This window comes from Ovis aries, chromosome 20, assembly GCF_016772045.2.
Source record: "Ovis aries strain OAR_USU_Benz2616 breed Rambouillet chromosome 20, ARS-UI_Ramb_v3.0, whole genome shotgun sequence".
Taxonomy (NCBI): Eukaryota; Metazoa; Chordata; class Mammalia; order Artiodactyla; family Bovidae; genus Ovis; species Ovis aries.
Genome location: NC_056073.1, coordinates 5,147,774 through 5,168,089, shown reverse-complemented (window position 1 = coordinate 5,168,089; position 20,316 = coordinate 5,147,774). Strand labels below are relative to the sequence as shown.

Sequence of the window (20,316 nt, the reverse complement as noted above, 5' to 3'; positions counted from 1 at the left end):
TGTCTAGAATTCATGCATATATATAGAAATGAATAGCCAGAGAAGTGCAGCTAAAGGATTATTTATTAAATGTTATAGTGATCAGAAGAAACAGCATAAAAGGGCATTGTCAATGTTCTCAGCAAGTTTCCTTTTCTTTGCTTTATGAATTTCATGAATCCAGAATTTAGAAAATGTCTACTTTTTACAGTAGTCTTAAAGGGCAGATGTCATAAAAGGTTACTTCTAAATGTACTTCATAATTGCTTTGCCATTCCTAAGCCTTTCCCCAGGGCTAACCCTGGTGTGGGTTTATGTGTGGGTAGTTTGTTTGGGTAGGTCCTATAGTGATTCCAAAGTTTCCTAGTTAGTGGAAATATAGCTTTGGGGGGATTCTGCCTCTGGAATTCAGGCCATTTTATTTGTTTATGTGATCCCCACCCCATAAAAACCAGAAAAGAAACTCTCCTTAAGTTAAGAGAAGGGTTTAGATGGTTTTGGTGAAGAAAGGATAACAAACACCTAAAGCACAGACTTTTCCTGTGGCGTGTGATTAGGAAGCTTTGAGGTGCTCTGGGACATGAATAGGCGGGCTGCTGTACATGCAGTGCGTGTGTGTGCTCGGCTGCACCTGGGGTTCTGACGACTCGCTCTGCCTTTTGAAGAGTCCGTGGTGGTTTTCATTTCTAAACAGCCAAGTTTTGCCCTTCACTGTTTCTATAAGCAGTCTGCATAAACTGATGCTTTTTCCAAATATCACAAAACTAAGAACGCCACAGCTGCATAAGAGAGAGGAAAAGTCAGTCTCCTCAGAAGATGGGAAGGGAGGCATCCTGCTGTGCACTGGGGGGCAGGTGTCTCCTTCCTGCCCCCACTGCAGCACCATGCTCTTCCTGAAGAGAGCCGATGTAACAGATCCATAGAGAGGCGCCGTAAGTTTGCTCTCTGCACTTCCCATGCCCCAGCACTAACCCAAATGCAGAGGGGCACTCAGTTCTGATGACAAGCTCCTGCTGTATCATCCATCACAACCTAGGCCTTAGCCTCCTCCATGGAAACTTAGTTTCTGTCCATTTCCAATATGTTTCCCTTGTAATCCTTTTATTGTAATTGTGTAGCCTTAAAGTTAACAGAGTAGTAATTAGCAATTCTCTTATTTTCTTGAATTTCTTTTTATTTCCTGTGGTTTTGATGAATATTTAATAGAAAGCCCACAATGCTCACTTTCATATCCAAGTTCTATTCAAATGTATTCAAAGATAAGATCACTGAGTGTCACTGGAAAGTCTACATAAATAGTAATAAAAATACTGACAATTTAGATCCACATGGAATAATACTGCCCCCATATGATTTGCATAGGTAATAGAAATATATTTTTCTTAACACAGCCCTCCTGTGCCTCTTCTCAACTTGGATATGTATTTGCTATTTCTGGCAATGTTATTACAGAAGATAAAATTTCAGCCACTTCAACACTAAAAATAACCATAAAATGTCAATCCTCCCAAACAGATGTGATTTAATCAAACTACCCTGAATCAATAGAAAAATTCTGTTTTCATAAATTAATAACTACATTAATGTTCTTAGCATCATGGTGACATTCCTTGGACAACCTGGAAGTGAGCTGAAAATGAGAAAAGTGATTATAGTACATGTATCTTTCTATTCTCATCATTGCAACTTAGACATTGGGATAAAAGTTGTACCTTTTGCTTCTCAATAGCTGAGCGACATTCTGTTGGTTTTTACTACACCTGATGGAAGGGAAAGCATGGTAAACTGGATGCATGTGACAAACACAGGAGGTAATATGTTTCTAGGATGCGGCATCTGGCCATTGACCACAGCCTCTTGGAACAAGATAAAGTCACTGAAATAGTTAACAGATGTTAGCATAGTTGAAATATAAAAGTTCTATTGCTAAAAGTTATGTGGGGTCAGATGGAGATTTGGCGCTTGGTCCATAATTTAACTGACTTGGCAAATGCAAAGTTGAGATCCAGAGGCGTATAATGCATAATACGGAGGCCACACACTTTGCACACCGCACAGGGGCTCATAAACTACTGACGAAATGTACGCTGTGCTAAGCCAGCTTGATTAAGTATTAACACAGTATTTGATACTTAGGGAAATCTGAAGTCAATTTTCACGTCGACTAAATTAAAAAGTTATTTCTATAAGAGCAAAAGAGTGGTGGACTTTTCTCCAAGTTCAAAGGACGTCTGCAAATTTTATTATTTAGCCTTGGCTTGCGATTTACCTGATGACTGGTATATCTTCCCGTCCACTTCATAATCCATCCAGTGATACCCTTTTTCAAAGTATCTCTCTTTCTTTTTCCCACTTTTGTCTATTACTCCACATTTCAGAACAAGTTGACAGTAATGAGTTTCAGATGCATATCCGTAGCTGAAATGTAGCCTCTCCAACTTAAGTCACAAAGTCATTCAAGTCAAGCATTGAATGAGGCTTGTGCTACTTTGGAGTTTGTAGTTTTATTTACAGCTTTGCAGATGAAGTCACCAGCTTCCATCACTTTGTAAAGATTCACACCCTGGTGAGACAAAAATGACAGTGCCAGGTAGGAAGGGGGGTTCGGGAGAAAGAAGACAAAACAGATTTCTTTTAATTATATTAGTAGTTACTTAGCCATTTAAAATCATCAAACAAATGTTCGTTATTATTGGGGGATAACATTTGTCTCCATAAATTATGTAGATTTTAGATTTTTCTGCTTTCTTAAGACATATCTTGAATCTGACCCTAGGCTAACCGCACCTGAATAATCCAGTGTAATTAAGCTGGTACCCGAACTCTATGGAGGACAACAGTAGAATCAGAAGGAATGAACAAATATCAGCGAAGGGCAATTAAAAGGATAATGCTTTGGAGCAGTTTACAGATAAGGACTTGGCAGGGGGATCTCATAGTATATCTTAGTATATAAACAAACAAGCCTGATAAAGCTGTAAGAGACATAGGAATGATGAATGCATGCTTAATTTCTAACCACATCCAGAAACACGATTACTGGCATGAAACTGAAGGAGGCAGTTTAATAAAATGAAGTAGTATTTAGTCCACATCTGGAACTTGTTTGCCTGAGAGGTTGTACTGACTGGGAGCATAAATAGGATCAACAAAGGCTTTGGTAAATCCATGGATGACAGATCGGCAGTTGGGTATGAAGGCCAAGTTCAGTGCAGGCTCGTCATCTTGGGCTTGGCGGAGCCAAGGATCACCACCGAGGTTTCCAACCCGCACAGCGCCGTCACTGGCAGGGACTGGGGGGGGCAGAGCGGTAGGCAGGTTAACCAGAGATTTGCCCCCATGCAGCACTTTGTAAGCTCCTATGTCTTCCCTCAACATGGACTGGAAACAACGTGGACTTAAAACTGAACTGACTCAAGCTCCTTGCTATTAAGGAGTAGCTTTTAAAATTTATGTAAATCTTATGTTTTCTTAAAATGAACAAGTATAAATACTCACAGGGGCTTTTCATACCAGTGATGATAAAGAGATCATAACTTTAATATAGCTAGTTATTTCTCTCTAGAAACTTTCAGAGCACTGTTTTCTTTGCAGTTACCTCTGCTCAAGAATCACCAAAAGTAATTTGTAAAATGACATGTAAATCATTTTCATGTTTCTTTTTATTGTGAAGTTGCTTTTGGGACACTGACACTTGATTTGGTTTTGTATTGGTTTTGGGTGGAGTGTCCTTTAGGCATAGCTTGGTTTCACATTCTTAATGCAGCGATATGCAAATTTTGTAAGTAATAAGTTACATATGGTTTTTCATTTCTGAATTACATCTAACAAAAGATCATAAGATTTTAGGCATCAAATTTCTTTGCTTTCCAGTAATTTCCATTTATAGCAATTATGCAGTGGGATTGGTTGGTATCACAGCAAAGAAGAATTTTGTTTTGGCCTTCTCTAACTTAGTAACTAAGTTGTGTCTGACTCTTTTGCGACCCCATGGGCTGTACTCTGTCAGGCTTCTCTGTCCATGGCATTTCCCAAGCAACAATACTGGAGGGAGCTGTAAGGGATACTCCCAACCCAGGGGTCAAATCTGTTTCTCCTGGATTGGCAAGCAGATTCTTTACCACTAAGCCGCCCTGGAAGCCCAATGAAGAGGCACCTTTTTGAGATAATGTGGCATTTATACTTAAATCATTTCAGCATTTAAACCAGGAGCTTAAATATGTTAATGTACTATGATACATTATGAGGCTTCAAGAACTTCACATAGACTATAGATTCTGTCTTTAGGGTGCCTGTGGTCAAGCAGGATATGTGGACCCCTAAACAGGAAAGCCTGCACTGCAGCTAAAGTAACCAAGAGAGAGAGATCCAGATGACCACGAGGGCAGAGCTGCAGGCAGGCCAACCCACTGAGGAAAAGGAAATGGGAATGAAAGGAGGGCAGCGTCTCTGGGGAGAGTTCCAGGAAGCGTAAATCCTGACCTGAGGCTTGTACAGAGAGTGTGTGTGAGTCCTTGAGAAGAAGGAGGAGGCATGAGGCACCATCAGTACAGACATCTGAAAAATATCATGGGATGTGTGGAAAGGGACGGGCAGAAGTGACTGGAAAAGGAAAAAATAAAAGGCCACAGTGTGTGGCAGAATGCAGCCCTGCTTTTCAGGAAGTGGGAATCCATTGATACATGCCCAAACAGAAGCAAGGCATATTCATACGTGTATCTTAGATGAAATCTTCCATGGCAGCATGGAGGACGAATCTGAAGGCAGCCTGAAGTCGCTTCAGTCGTGTCTGACTCTTTGTAACCCTATGGACTGTAGCCTGCCAGGCTCCTCTGTCCATGGGCTTCTCTAGGCAAGAATACTGGAGTCAGTTGCCGTGTACTTCTCAAGGGGATCTTCCCTACCCAGGGATCGAACCCTTCTCTCTTATGTCTCCTGCACTGGCAGGCCGGTTCTTCACCACTAGCACCACCTGGGAAGTCCCGCAGACCAGGATAGAGGATGAACATCCACGGAAGATATCAGGACTTGTACTGATGTGGTTGCAGCAAGGGAAGGAAGGAAGGGACAAGCAACCAAAACAGTTTAGAAGCTGAAGCAGTGGCTCTTGCTAACTGCGTAGGCATGGGAGCCACAGTGATACAGGTTCCACAGACAGCCTTGCTTTGTTGGTTGCTACCCAACATAACAACTTAAATCGTGAAACTCTTGGAGATGGAAACGGGTTATTCGCAGCTGGACCCAGACAGCCTGACTCATTGTGAAGCATCAACTGAGTTCAACCGAGTTATATAAATCTTCAAGAAAGGATTTCTATGGCTTGAGAGTTTAGGATTAGGAGATGAAAACTATTATATACAGAAGGGATAAACAAGGCCCTACTTGGAACTATATTCGATATCCTGTGATAAACCATATTGGGAAAGAATACAGTAAAGAATTTGTGTATGTGAATATATATATATGTGTGTATATATATATATATATATGAGTCAGTTTGATGTACAGTGGAAATTAACACAGCATTGTAAGCCAACTATGCTTCAATGAAATAAATAGGAAAAAAAAGAGAAAATATTTCTCCTTTTTTCAGGTTCTGTCACGGTCATACCTCTCTAATAGAAACGATGGAAATGATCAGACTACTCAGCAATAGCTGTTCCTAAGTGGGGGAGGAGGAGAAGGGGACGACAGAGGATGAGATGGCTGGATGGTATCACCGACTCGAGGCACACGAGTTTGGGTGAATTCTGGGAGCTGGTGATGGACAGGGAGGTCTGGCGTGCTGCAATTCATGAGGTCGCAAAGAATCAGATACGGCAGAGAGACTGAACTGAACTGAACGGAACCAGAGAAGAGAGTCAACAGCTGCTGGTATTTAACGCCAGGTGATATTAATCTTTCGATGAACAGGATTGAGTGTCTCTAGGCAACAGGCACCTATGAATACATTGTAATACTAGCTCTCCGTCTCCAGGGGGAGCTGAACACAGAAAGAAGACGGTGCTACAACCGAGGAAGACACTGAAAGAATCCTGGAACACAGAGGAGAGGACCCCATCAGTGTGGCCCTGGGGAATCAGCAGGGAAATACTAAAAGGTGAAACCGAGGATGAGGAGGAAGGCCCTTGCAGCGGGCGGGGAACGCAGGAGGGAGGGGCGGAGCTGAGAAACTGGAAGCGCTGGGAAGGACGCTGCGGACAGTCAGCTGGGCAGGAGCGCCTCTCAGCAGAGCGAGGGAAGAGCAGAGAGGCGAGGGAGGGGAGGACAACCCCATTCTCTAATCCAGGTGGTGATTTGTACATCTCAGAAAACATAGGAATTTCTGATCATCTGTGAACAGCGTTTTTGCCTTTTATACATTTCCCTGAAAGACTCTGACTTAGAGGTTAGTAAGTCATTTTAACAAGCATGTGGCAAAAACAAGGCAGTGATTCTGGTGGGTGTTATTAGAGGGCCTGTGCCTTTCTCAGACACCACTTGCAAAGAGACTACTCTTGCCGGCCAGTGTTTGGCATGCTAAGTGTTATTAAACTCTGCTCCTCCACTGGCCATTTTAAAATGGCCCTGGGCTCTCTTCCAGAAAGCCCTACTTGTCACCGTGAGAAAACCAAGTTCCCAGTTTTCCTCCAAGGAAAACAAAACAGCAAAAACAAAAATCATAAAAGCAAAGACAGGCTCTAACTCACAAAGTGTGTGACATCAAATGAGATACTAGATAAAAAAAGTACTTTGGAAGTCATGAAGCAGTAAAGAAAAAAAAAAGTGAAATGGTAGCATTATTGGTGATTGAGCTATAGCAATAAGTTCTTTTATGAAGTCCCCCTCAAGAATCTTTATTGTATTTTCCCACTGTGCATTTTAGGAAGGAGCAAAAGTGTAGTAAAACTTGACCTCAAAGTTGCTTCCCAAATCTGAGACACATTCCAACTTCAATCTGCAAGGAATGTATAAATATTAAAATATGCTATAGTAACTTACCGTATTAACCCCCAGGCCATTAAGCATGTAGATCAAATCCTCTGTGGCTACGTTCCCAGAAGCACCTTTTGCATAAGGGCAACCGCCTAGTCCGGATACGGCAGAATCCACTACATTAATGCCCATCTGGAAAACAAACCCAAACGCCCAAGCTTGTCTCTTTACTGTATGTAAGTTGCTGCGTTTCTATTTAACCTGTTCCAAAGAGCAAATAAGGAAAATCTGAACCATGATCCCACTCTATTCCCTTACCCACCTGCTGCTGGAACATTCCCAAGGTGGACTTCTTTTCTGAATAATCTCATCTTTCAGGCTAACAGAAACTCTTAAAAGATCTCAGGAATGACAATAGTCTTAGATCAAAATTGAAACGGTGTTCTGATTGATAACAGAACAAAGGTAGGGGGTGAAGCTTGAAGTAAGATCAATTCATACCTAGGGTGTATTCTCCAATCTAATTTTGAGCTTTATTCTAACAGCTCTAACAGTTGAAAATATGAAATATGAAAATATGAAATATTTTCAACAGCCAGACCCAAAAAATCAAGATGCCTTAGAAGACAAGTTGGGGATGTCTCTGTGTTTGAAGCTGTGTTTTGTGGGGTCAGTTCATCCACTCCGTTCACCCAGTGTTTATTGATTAATCACTTTGATTAATTTGCACACAAAATCTGGATGTTTTGGGAGAAGTGAAGAGCCATTTAAGAGGCAGGACATCCACCATCAACAACTGCACCAGTTCACACTTACTGGGTTCTCACTAAGTGCTAGATATTATTATTAACACCATATGATGCTGATTCATAATCCCTACAAAGCCCCATGAGATGGATACTCTTCCATCATTCTCAAATCACAGATGAAGAAACTCAAGCACAGAGGGATCGCATAATTTGTCCCAGGTCACCTCTGTCTCCAGAGGATTCCCACTCTGCTCTGGTCTATAACCTCTGGAAACATGCAAGTTGGTTCACATTATACATCTGGGGAGATCCGAGATGGACAGTCTCCATGGGCTGGAAAAGCTGTGGAAGACATGAGCACAAATGGGTCTGAAAAGGAACCCCTGAGATCAGACTCGAGTAACTCAAGAAGAGAGGTGAGCAGAGAAGGCCTCCGTGGAATGTGACAAATGGGTCATCAGGAGCCACCTGAGGGCTAATCTGATTCTTTGCTCCTGGACATTGGCAAAAATGGCCATGGCCTCATCCACAACAAGCAGCACTGGGAAGCAGAGCCCTGATCACCCTGCTGGGTCAGGGGTTCTAAATCACAGAAGCAGAATCACACATTGTTGCTACAGCTTCAGTTTATGATTCTGGAGGTCTGAGCTGGGACTTGAAAATCTGAATTTTTAACAAGATTCCGGATGCTGTTCTCACTGATGTCCTGGGGAATTGCGCTTTCTTTCTCCTTTTCTTTTTTGATAACATTTTTGTTTTAGATTTTCAGACAATTTGGGAAGAAAGTGCAGAGCATTCCCATACAATACATACCATTTCCCCTACTGTTCACATCTTACATCATTACGGTATACTTGTCACAACTAATGGACACATCTGATATGACTAACCGAGGTCCACACATGATGCAGATTTCCCCGGTCTGGGAGCCATTGTCTTTTTTCTGTTCTGGGAACTCATCCGGGTACCACATTGCATTTAGTTATCTTGTCTCAGGATGCTGTGGCTGTGACATCTTCTCAGCTTTCACCGTTCTTTGTCCTCATTGACCTTGACCATTTTGAGGTGTACCTGTCATGCGTTTTGTACAATACCTTTCAACGTGGGTTTTGTCTTATGTCTTCTCATGGTTAGACTGGATTCCTAAACTTTTGTGAGCAGGGCAACACAGATGAGATGCCAGTCTAGACACATCATATCAAAGGCACGCTCCACATGGTTATGGTTTATGACTGATGATGTTCACCTTGATCCCACGCCCTGTTTCCCACATGGTACTTTTTGGGAAAAAAAAAAGTCACTGTGTGCAGCTCAGATTTAGGAGTGGATAATATGTACCTAAATTATTTATAAGCCAGCCATATGGGAGATTTGTCTGTTCTCCCATCATCATTTATTTCTTCAAACATTTGTTTGTATCAGTAGAGACTCACAGGTATTTATTTAGTGCTTTGCGTTGAGTTCCAGTATTCCTTTATATGCCTTGTCACTCATGTTGTTTGAGATCTGGCCACGGGGGCTCTTCAGTTGGTTCCTTTAACATGCTAAGGGGGCTGCGTTTTTTAATTGATGTGCAGTTGATTTACAAGGCTGTGCTAATTTCTGTACAACAACATTCAGATATATATATGCATATATATACATAGATATATTCTTTTTTATATTCTCTTCCATTATGGTCTGTAAAGCTGCCCATTTTTAATAAATTTTCTAGATATTCCCTTGTGAGGTCTAGGTTGTTTACCCGTTTTCCCAAGAGCAGAACCAAACGCCATGGATGTCTCTGTGACTAATGCAAGTTTCCAGACAGAATTTGTTTGCTTCTGTATGTCTGTCTCCACTTGTTATCCTCTGCAACATGGGAAGGTCTATATGGCTCTTCTTCCATTACCACGACCTCTCTCAAAGTTTAATTGTATTTGGATGTTATTAACTGACCATCTGAAGTACTGGTCCATTTAGGAGCGTCCACATTTGTGGTGAAGACAAATAGTAAGTATAAAGACTTATGCTGTAGGAGTGGCAGTGCTGAAGCTGCCCAGGAGTTGGCCAGTACAAACGTTAGGACAGAGGCTCATCTCTGGGAGTCAACCAGTACATCAGATAGACAGAGACATTCTTCACCCATGGGTTAGAATTTATCTATTCCGTTGAAATGAATCTATCACTCAAGGAGACAAAAGTTTCAGCGATTTTCAGTCCCTACCAATTATAACCACCTGGGGCCCTTTTAAAAATAACACACAAGCTTCTTCTCCCCAGGATCTCTGTCTGGAAGTGAGTCAGCTTTGGTATTTCCTTAAAGCTCCCCCCTGGTGATTCTCTTGAGTAATTACCTGTGGGAACTCCTGAGGCAAGGTTCTCATCTATCTCAGCCCTTATCAGCTGTGGGTATGAGTGAGCTTTCATTTTGAAGATGCTCTGTACCCTGAGGCAGCAGACTTAAAAATGATGGATCAACTTTTCAACAAATCAGTGTTTGAAAGAACACTCCCAAAAGTATGTGTAGTGAATGCAAGTAGTACCTGCATGATAGCTGGAAGATAGCTTCAGCCTACCAGGACAGCTTATGATCTGTAAAATTTTCTGTATGTGTATTCAGTTCAGTCGCTCAGTCATATCCAACTCTTTACGACCCCATGGACTGCAGCGCTGCCAGGCCTCCCTGTCCATCACCAACTCCTGGAGCTTGCTCAAACTCTTGTCCATCAAGTCGGTGGTGCCATCCAACCATATCATCCTCTGTCGTCCCCTTCTCCTCCCGCCTTCGGTCTTTCCCAGCACCAGGGTCTTTTCCAATGAGTCAGTTCTTCACATCAGGTGGCCAAAGTATTGGAGTTTCAGCTTCAGCATCAGTCCTTCCAATGAATACTCAGGACTGATTTCCTTTAGAATGGACTGGTTGGATCTCCTCGCCATCCACGAGACTCACAAGAGTCTTCTCCAACACCACAGTTCGAAAGCATCAGTTCTTTGGCGCTCAGCTTTCTTTACAGTCCAACTCTCACATCCGTCCATGACTACTGGAAAAACCATAGCTTTGACTAGATGGACCTTTGTTGGCAAAGTAATGTCTCTGCTTTTTAATATGCTGTCTAGTTGGTCATAGCTTTTCTTCCAAGGAGCAAGAGTATCTATATTAGACTTCAACAAATAACAATGACAAAAAGGAAGTGTTGTTGGAACTGAAGATGAACAGGAAAACTTAAACTGGCAGGAAGATGAATGATAATTATTTTTCTATTGTACAAGTAATTTATAATTAGTCTTAATTACCAATATCTATCATGCTAGACATTCCTGTCAAAGTAGTTCTTTTTTGCAATAGTTCACAAATCCTAAGTAAATAATGAGGCAAAAAATAGAAACAAATAAATGTATATGGGTTTCCCTGGTGGCTCACATGGTAAAGAATCCGCCTGCAATGTGGGAGCTTTGGGTTCGATCCCTGGGTTGGGAAGATCCCCTGGTGGAGGGCATGGCAACCCACTCCAGTATTCTTGCCTGGAGAATCCCATGGACAGAGGAGACTTGGAGGCTACAGAGGAGCCATGGGGTTGCAAAGAGTCGGACATGACTGAGCGACTAAGTACAGGGTGAGTGTATATGTCTCAGACATGAAACACATCCCCTTATACATAGACTCATTACAGTATATTTAATATGGATAAAAATTAGAAAACCATCCAAATGTCTGTAATTGGGGCTAATTTAAATTAACTAAGGTGTAGTTGTAAAATGGAATGATAAATACTATGTAAATGCATAGTTAAGGGAAAGAAACAGATTATAAAATATTATAACAGTGTATGCAATCATAATCCCATTTTCTAAAAAAAAAAAAAGAATTTGGATGATACTATCAAAATGCTAAGAGTGATGATCAATGAGGTGCATGTAATTTATATTTAAATTCTTTTTATCTTTATTTTCCAATGACCCCACAATGAATGTAATTATACATATAATTAGAAAAAGAAAGGCTTCTGCAAACTGTAGCGTGTGACAGAATGACAGTAAATAAATCAGAGTGAGAATGAATCAACCTAAGACTGAATTCCTTGATTAACAACATTATTTTGCAACCGATTGGTCCTTCTAGGATTTGAGACTGCAGGCTAATGTGTGTACGTAATCTCATAAAAGCAGACATGATCCGGGGGAAAGGCTCTCTGGAAACCAGTCCTTCCTTCTTTCCCGCCATCACATTCGCTCTGGAACAGATGAGGTTTCTGTGCGCATTAGTCACAAATTAATTGCATCAATTCTAAAGGCAGTATGTGGATTTCAAGTTTCAATAGCAAATTTAAAGAGTTTATTAAAGTACACCTTACCTATGAAGAAGACTACTAAAATATGTGTTCCTTTTAAAGTCTCTTAAAAACAAAAAACAAATCCCAATCGTTTAAACTTTCATGGTGGTGCAGTGGTTAAGCCTTAACCTTCCAATGCAGCGGACAAGGGTCCGAGCCCTGGTTGGGAACCTAGGATCTCACATGCCTGCACTCTGCCACTAAGGCCTAACACAGACAAACAATCTTAAAACATAAAAGCAGAACTTTCTACCCACTGTCCCCTCAACTCTGACCTCTATTAAATGTGTAATTCTTCCCCCCTGCAAAGAAAAGATCTTCTCAATGGACAGGGTTACCCACACAGTAAGTTAGATGGCTTTATTTATGAACAAGCTACTTTGGAAATTTCTAGTCATAGTCAGCTAAGAAAATGTGATTCCACTGTAGTATGTTTTCTTTATCTCTGTTTCCGTGTCTTATTAGAAATGGTACACATACAATGTAAACATTCTTAACAGAACAGGAAGAAAAATATTATTTGTTCTCCTCATCTGTTATTTATGGTAAATAGAGGAAACATATGGTACTTTACTATTAAAATATAGTATTATAGTAAACACATTACATTTACAACAATATCATGCATTTGTTAGTAGGTGTGCCGCGTGGCTGGTTTTACCATACAAGAACCTGCATGAAAAGATTATTCTTAGACATTTCTTTACCTATGTCTCCAAACCTAAAACACTGCTTTCAGATTTTCAGTTTCCCGGTGTGTGTGTTTGTCTGTGTGGATGTAAGCACTCAAGCACAAATGATTTCCTGCACCATACAGTATGTTGCAAAAACAAAGGTCTGGGGTTTTGTTTTAAAAGAAATATTTTTGGATCAACAACCACAAGATGGCAATGCAACATCAAAATCCACCAAGTTAAAGCCAAGCATTGAAATGCCCCTGGGTTCCAGCTCAGAAATGGCAAATATGAAAGTAAATAGCTTTATATTATGCAAATAAATATTTTTCTTACTTTAAAATAAGGATACTGTTACTAATGGTGTACAACACATCAAATGTGGTTCAATATAATCAATCTGTTTTTGTATTCTTCTTCCTTTGACTTCAACATGTCTATTTGTTGATCCATGTCTGAACCATTCTTGACTGTGATGGCTGCGAATTGATCTTTTTTCCCCCTAATTCCTCCATTTCTTCAGGACTTGGAATACATACACAGCCCTGAAGCACACGGAGATTAGTGTTAGAAATTAAAATTCCTATATATTTGGTCTGTCACTGAGAAGTACGTCACTCTTAGCAAATGAGAAACCGTTCTCTCTAGAACTCAGGAAGTTAATTCTCCCTAAAATGAAATAAACTCAAATCTCAAAGGACGAAGGTGACCGAGGCTCCCACTTTCCTCAGAGTCGTGATCAGAGCTGTTAACCCAGTGACACAGGTTATCCCAAGCCTTGTGAGTAGAGTTGTGAGCTCCGTCTGCTTGAGCTGCGTACTACGACTGTAGGCTGATGAAAACGCAAAATACAAGAAACTGGCAGATTATCTGTAGACATACCATGAGCATTATCACTCTGTACTGCAATATCATATAAGCTCTGAGGAATGTTAATTTCTTTTTAATTTCGCATGGTGGTTAGATGCCCAGATCACACTGATATGCTAACTGAAAATATCACCTTGACTTTTTCTCAGTGCTGTAAGAACGTATTCTCCAAATAAAACTGAAAAATATGAGAAGACAAATCAAAGATATCTTTTCCAAAATGTATAATCTTCCATATGTGTCTGATTTTCCAAATATCTCTGATAGGGAAATGATTCATTTGAGGATTTTAAGTTATTCATGGGGAAAAAGACAAACATTCATGTAAGAGGAAATATTAACAATATGCCCATCTTCCTAATATTTGTTCCCCTTCACTTGTTCCTCACAGCTAACGTGCCTGCCAACAGAGGATCATAGTTACCCACATGTGAGTGCTATTTCTCCCCCAGCGGCCAGGCCAGTCACTAGTGGGGTCACAGCATTCTTTCCAAGGAGACCAGATCTTGCCCTGAGATGCTTCCCATCCATCACTCTAAAAAGTTACCATATTCAGTTACAGTACCAACTACTTGCCATTCATGTGTATTGTGAACATACCATGGTTTGAAAACCTCAGACAATAACCATTGGCATACAGGAATAAAGCCCACTGTTTTCAACCACAGAAATTATACACCAGCATTGGCATGTAAATCATGACGCCTTGCTGTTGGGGTAAGTAAGCTAGTATGATGGATTACCAATGCTTTCATAGACCGTATTTCATCTCTGAAAAGGCTTTCCCACACGCTTCCTTTTACCCTGCCTCACCACACATGAGAGATTGTATTCATGCTTTCATTTAGTATATTGCAAATTGAGACAGAAAGAAGAGTGTGTACATAGGAAGCCACAAGAAAATGGAAAAATAGGTAAAGAAATTCTGAATTTCAGTAGATTGAGAAACAATCAATACCATCAGCGTTAGCTGTGTGATCTTGAGGGTGTTACTTTCTCTGTCTGTTCGCCCAGCTGTAAAATGAATTTAATAGCACTAATGCACAGACTTTCTCAGGATACAATGTGATGTTCCATGGAAAACCCATACCCCATAGCTGGGTACATGACTCTTGAGAAGTCTTGGCTTTCACAGGCCTATGACAAGGAGCTAGAGGCAGAGGGAGGATGTGGATGTGTTAAATGAAGCAGAGAGCTGGGGCAGAATATAGCAAGGGAGGCGTGCGAACGGAGACACAGGTGAGCTGGAAGCCACAAAGGACAGAGCTTATTGAGTAGGAGTGAAGAATGAGGCTGCACTAGATGAGAAATTAACAAAAAACACACAGTGGGAGTGCCCTGGCCGTCCAATGCAAGGGGATGTGGCTTTGGTCCCTGGTCAGGGACTAAGACCCCACGTACTGTCTGGCATCAAGTTCTAGTACAGCGACTTGCTGTTGTTTTTGTTTAAGAAAAAAAGAAAAGGAACAAACACTTAGGGAAGTGGGGATGAGTTTGAGATTAGGGCAGAAACATGGAGCTAAGCCAAGAAATTCATGGAGAAAACTGTGCTGTGAGGTGGGACAGAAGGAGAGGCCAAGTGACAGAGACTGGTAAAGGAACAGTAACCTCAAAGCTTCCAAGGAGAATTAATATTCAATCTTCTCAGAAACACAGTAACTAAGCTCATTGGCTGAGAATCCCAGCAAGAGTTGACCACTGCATTCCAGTTTCAGTGAGCTCTCACAATGCCTCTGTGATTGCACAAAAGAGATGGATGGAGACCATGGTTACAAAGTGAGAAGGAGGAAGGAAAGGAGATGGATGGATGACGAACACTGTGTAAACGAGGAAGATCTTGTATCTACAAAGGTGGAGCCTCCATGAATTTTTTCGTAACAATCTACAAATCATATTTTCACAGCCAGTATTAATCTTAAAAATATACAAGCAGCTCATGCAGCTCAATTCCAGAAAAATAAATGGCCCAATCAAAAAATGGGCGAAAGAACTAAACAGACATTTCTCTAGAGAAGACATACAGATGGCTAACAAACACAGGAAAAGATGCTCAACATCACTCATTATCAGAGAAATGCAAATCAAAACCATAATGAGGTACCATTTCACGTCGGTCAGAATGCCTGCTATCCAAAAGTCTATAAGCAATAAATGCTGGAGAGGGTGCGGAGAAAAGGAACCCTCTTACACTGTTGGCTGCTGCTGCTGCTGTGTCGCTTCAGTCGTGTCCGACTCTGTGCTACCCCATAGACGGCAGCCCACCAGGCTCCCCTGTCCCTGGGATTCTCCAAGCAAGAACACTGGAGTTGGTTGCCATTTCCTTCTCCAATGCATGAAAGTGAAAAGTAAAAGTGAAGTCGCTCAGTCGTGTCCGACTCTTAGCAACCCCATGGACTGCAGCTCACCAGGCTCCTCGTCCATGGGATTTTCCAGGCAAGAGCACTGGAGTGGGGTGCCACTACACTGTTGGTGGGAATGCAAACTAGTACAGCCACTATGGAGAACAGTGTGGAGATTCCTTAAAAAATTGCAAATAGAACTGCCTTATGACCCAGCAATCCCACTGCTGGGCATACACACTGAGGAAACCAGAACTGAAAGAGACACGTGTATCCCAATGTTCATTGCAGCACTGTTTACAATAGCCAGGACATGGAAGGAACCTAGATGCCCATCAGCAGATGAATGGATAAGAAAGCTGTGGTACATATACACAATGGAGTATTACTCAGCCATTAAAAAGAATGCATTTGAGTCAGTTCTAATGAGGTGGATGAAACTGGTGTCTAAAAGAAAAACACCAATATGGTACATTAACACATATATATGGAATTTAGAAAGATGGTGACCCTATGCGAGACAGCAAAAGAGACAAAGATGTAAAGAACAGACTTTTGGACTCTGTGGGAGAAAGCAAGGGTGGGATGATTTGAGAGAACAGCATTGAAATATGTATATTATCATAAGTGAAATAGATTGGCAGTCCAGGTCCGATGCATGAAACAGGGCACTCAAAGCTGGTGCACTGGGATGACCCTGAGGGATGGTATGGGGAGGGAGGTGGGAGGGGGCTTCAGAATGAGAAACACATGGACATCATGGCTGATTCATGTCCATGTATGGCAAAAACCAAATATTGTGAAGTAATTAGCCTCCAATTAAAATAAATAAATATATATTTTTTTATAATCCCATATGTGCTTGATTGATTTTGGTTTAAAGGGAAGAAACTAAGCTCCAGAGCTCTGCAGGCGTTCCCGAAAGCCACAGAGGTGCAGAGATTTGTCTGGAACTCAAGTGTTCATGCCACTAGGCCCTCGTGCTTCTGAAGCTGCGCTGGTGGGAGGTAAGTTATTTCCACTTTCAAAATGGATGTTAGTGGGAGGCCTGCCTAATGTTGTGAAAGCATAACTAAATGTTCAAAAAAACAAAAAATATAACATTCAGAGAAAAAAGAATGGGAAGCACAGTGGTGCTGACAAAGAACTAACCGTGTTATTAATACTTACAAACCAGGCAGGGTTGGTAAGTATGGGAAGATTACACCTTTTTTTTTTTTTAATAAGTCAAAGCAGCAAGCAATATATATTAGCATAGTGAGGTCAAGAGCTTCAAGATACCTCACTCCATAATGCGCTCAGTACATGGCACAATACTGAGAACAGAATAAGTTACTGTTCAACTACTTTTCAAAGAATAACTGAACAAATGATGTTCATGGAATAAAAATGTTAGCAGCATCAACCCCTGAGTGCAAGTACATTTGAATTGAACTTGATCCAATCCAACTAGAGAGACAGAACAAGGTGTCGAGGATAGCAAAATCAATGAGACGTTTCAGCAGACCAGTACATATTTTGCTTGCTCCCTAAACCTTCTTCTCTTGAAAATGCTTTCTCATAATGACAGGTTTATGGAACCTGCTTATTTGCTCAGTCACTATTAATCTTGGCACAGCTATTGGAACTGAAATTGAGTCAATTATGGGCTCCTCCCCCAGAATGTGGAGTAGAGACAAAGACAGGCTCTATCTTTCTAAGAGATGAGATGTACAACATATGAGCTATAGACAAGTACTGCAAATGTGGGAGACCTGGATTCGATCTTTGGGTTGGAAAGATCCCCTGGAAAGGGAATGATTACCCACTCTAGTATTCTGGCCTGGAGAATTCCATGGACAGAGGAGTCTGGTGGGCTACAGTCCATGGGGTCGCAAAGAGTCAGACCCAACTGAGAGACTTTCACACACACACACACACACACACACACACACGTACATGCACAATGAGAAGCAGAGACATGTGGTCTATAACTGGGGGTAGAATGGGATATTTGAATTGGAGAGATGCCACCTGCATTCCAGACAGTTTTTTGGTCCTTCCTGAGCCCCAGCTTCATAGTCTCCCCACCTTTGTTTTTGAAGTAACATTTAATGAGAGCTGTACCAAACAAACAATGCAGTGATGCTAGGAAACAGTCACATATCTATCATCCTCATTCTATACGTGCGGAACTTGAGCCACAAAATGTGTACTGTGATGCGCACAGTGATACACTCTGCAAATAGCAAGAGCTGAGACTCAGTGCCAGGGTGAATGCTTCCACGTCTCAGGTCTCTACTTGTCTTGGGCCTTTAAGAGGTTTCCCATTCACACCCTTAATTCCTCACAACAGCATCTCTCTCTCTCTTTTTTTTTTTTTTTGCTAAAGTCAGCTTGAGTTAGCTACTGCTGCTTGGAAACAAAGAACATTTACTGACACCTCCTTCAGCTAATGACCTGGTAGAGAAGATATTCACAAATACAAAGAACTTGATGCCGAGTGTGGCAGCTATTATGAAAATTACAAATAAAGCTGTTTAGGAACGTTAGAAAGATGGTTTCTGTATTTTGTCGAGAAGCAAGAATGGGTGGGGCTAGGTGAAGTTTGATGGCTGGCTTGGTGCTGAATTGGCCCTTGAAGGATGTTGACACATGGGGGATGGCAAGCAGAAGGGATATTCTACAGGGAGGGAACAGCTTGAGAAAATACACAGATGATGAATGGGTCAAGGGTCCACCGAGATTCTAAGGAGACTTTTACGTAGGGAGACTTGGGGTGTGGGTGGAGGGGAGCTCCCAATCATGAGAGACCCTGCATGCCATTCTACAGGAGCGAAACTTTATTCTCTGGGAAATAAAGACCTACCTAAAGTTCATGAAAAATTATGCCATTGTTAGCATTTTGCTTCAAACATTTTGTTAGCAAGGGAATAATAGCTGAGATGAATACAAAGCTGAGAAATATCCAAGTACAAATACCAGTCAGAAACTCAGTGAAATGCATCCAGTCAATGGTGGTGAATATTTAAAATGGAGCAAAAGTGAAAAATATTGTCATAAAGGAATGAATTTGAGATAAATTTATGAGTTAAAATAGTGCCTAAATGAATGAAGACTAATGGAAGATAATATACTAAATGAAGTAAGTCAGAAAAAGACAAATATCATATGATATCCTTCTATGCGGAATCTAAAAAAGTGATACACATAAACTTATTTAGAAAACAGAAACAGAGTCCCAGATTTGGAAAACCAACTGTGGTTACCAGAGGGAGAAGAAGAGGATGAATTAGGAGTTTGGGATTAGCAGATATACACTGCTTTATATAAAAGCAATAAACAAGGACCTATTGTACAGCACAGGGAACTCTATCCAATATTTTTTAACAATCTATAAGGGAAAAGAATCTGAAAAAGAATATACATATGCATACATATATATGTGTGTGTGTGTGTGTGTGTGTGTGTGTGTATATATATATATATATATATATATATATATATATATATATATATAAAGAGGTGTGTGTGTGCTAAGTGGCTTCAGTCGTGTCTGACTCTTTGCAACCCCATGGACTGTACTCCACCAGGGTCTTCTGCCCGTGGAATTCTCTAGGCAAGATTACTGGAGATGCTGCCATGCCCTCCTCCAGAGGATCTTCCTGACCCAGGCATTGAACCCAGGTCTTATGCATTATAGATGGTCTCCTGCACTGGCAGGTAGGTCCTTTGCCACCAGCCCCACACAGATTCTTTACCATCTGAGCCACCAGGGAAGCCCATTTATTAATATATCTGAATCATTTTGCTGTAATCTGAAACTAACACAATATAAACCAACGCATGCAAATCAACTATACTTCAATTTTAAAAAGACTAATGGAAGAAAAAGGTGTCATTAACAAAAGTTCTGTGATTTCTAACTTAGAAACTAAATGGAGGCTGATCCGTGGAGTGGAGTGGAACATAGTATTGCCTCCAGTGTAAGGCAGACGTTGCTCTCTTGAAAATCATTACAGATATAGAAAATGAGAAATTTAACACCTAATGTTTCTTAACACCTTCTTGATTGTTGAAAACTAACTTTAACTCCTTTTTGTAAATCTTTCGTTACATACCAATTTCCACTTGTTCATCTGCATTGAAGCTAATCTCATGGTTTCAGTTCAGTTCAGTTCAGTCGCTCAGTCATGTCCAACTCTTTGCAACCCAATGAACTGCAGCACGCCAGGCCTCCCTGTCCATCACCAACTCCCAGAGTTTACCCAAACTCATGTCCATGGAGTCGGTGATGCCATCCAAACATCTCATCCTCTGTCGTCCCCTTCTCCTCCTGCCCTCAATCTTTCCCAGCATCAGGGTCTTCTCAGATGAGTCAGCTCTTCACATCAGGTGGCCAAAGTATTGGAGTTTCAGTTTCAACATCAGTCCTTCCAATGAACACCCAGGACTGATCTCCTTTAGGATGGACTGATTGGACCTCCTTGCAGTCCAA

General features: G+C 41.2%; 1 protein-coding gene across 1 annotated transcript in view; it reads right to left on the bottom strand.

The window, feature by feature from the left end:
• Positions 1-45: 45 nt before the first annotated feature.
• HMGCLL1 (3-hydroxy-3-methylglutaryl-CoA lyase like 1) overlaps positions 46-20,316 on the bottom strand; it is a 194,720-nt gene continuing 174,449 nt past the window's right edge. The window contains exons 8-9 of the mRNA XM_042236821.2: positions 6,961-7,086; positions 46-2,542 (exon numbers count right to left, since the gene is read on the bottom strand). Of these exons, the coding sequence (XP_042092755.1) occupies positions 2,441-2,542; positions 6,961-7,086 (228 nt within the window). The 3' untranslated portion in view covers positions 46-2,440. The remainder of the gene's footprint in view (positions 2,543-6,960; positions 7,087-20,316) is intronic.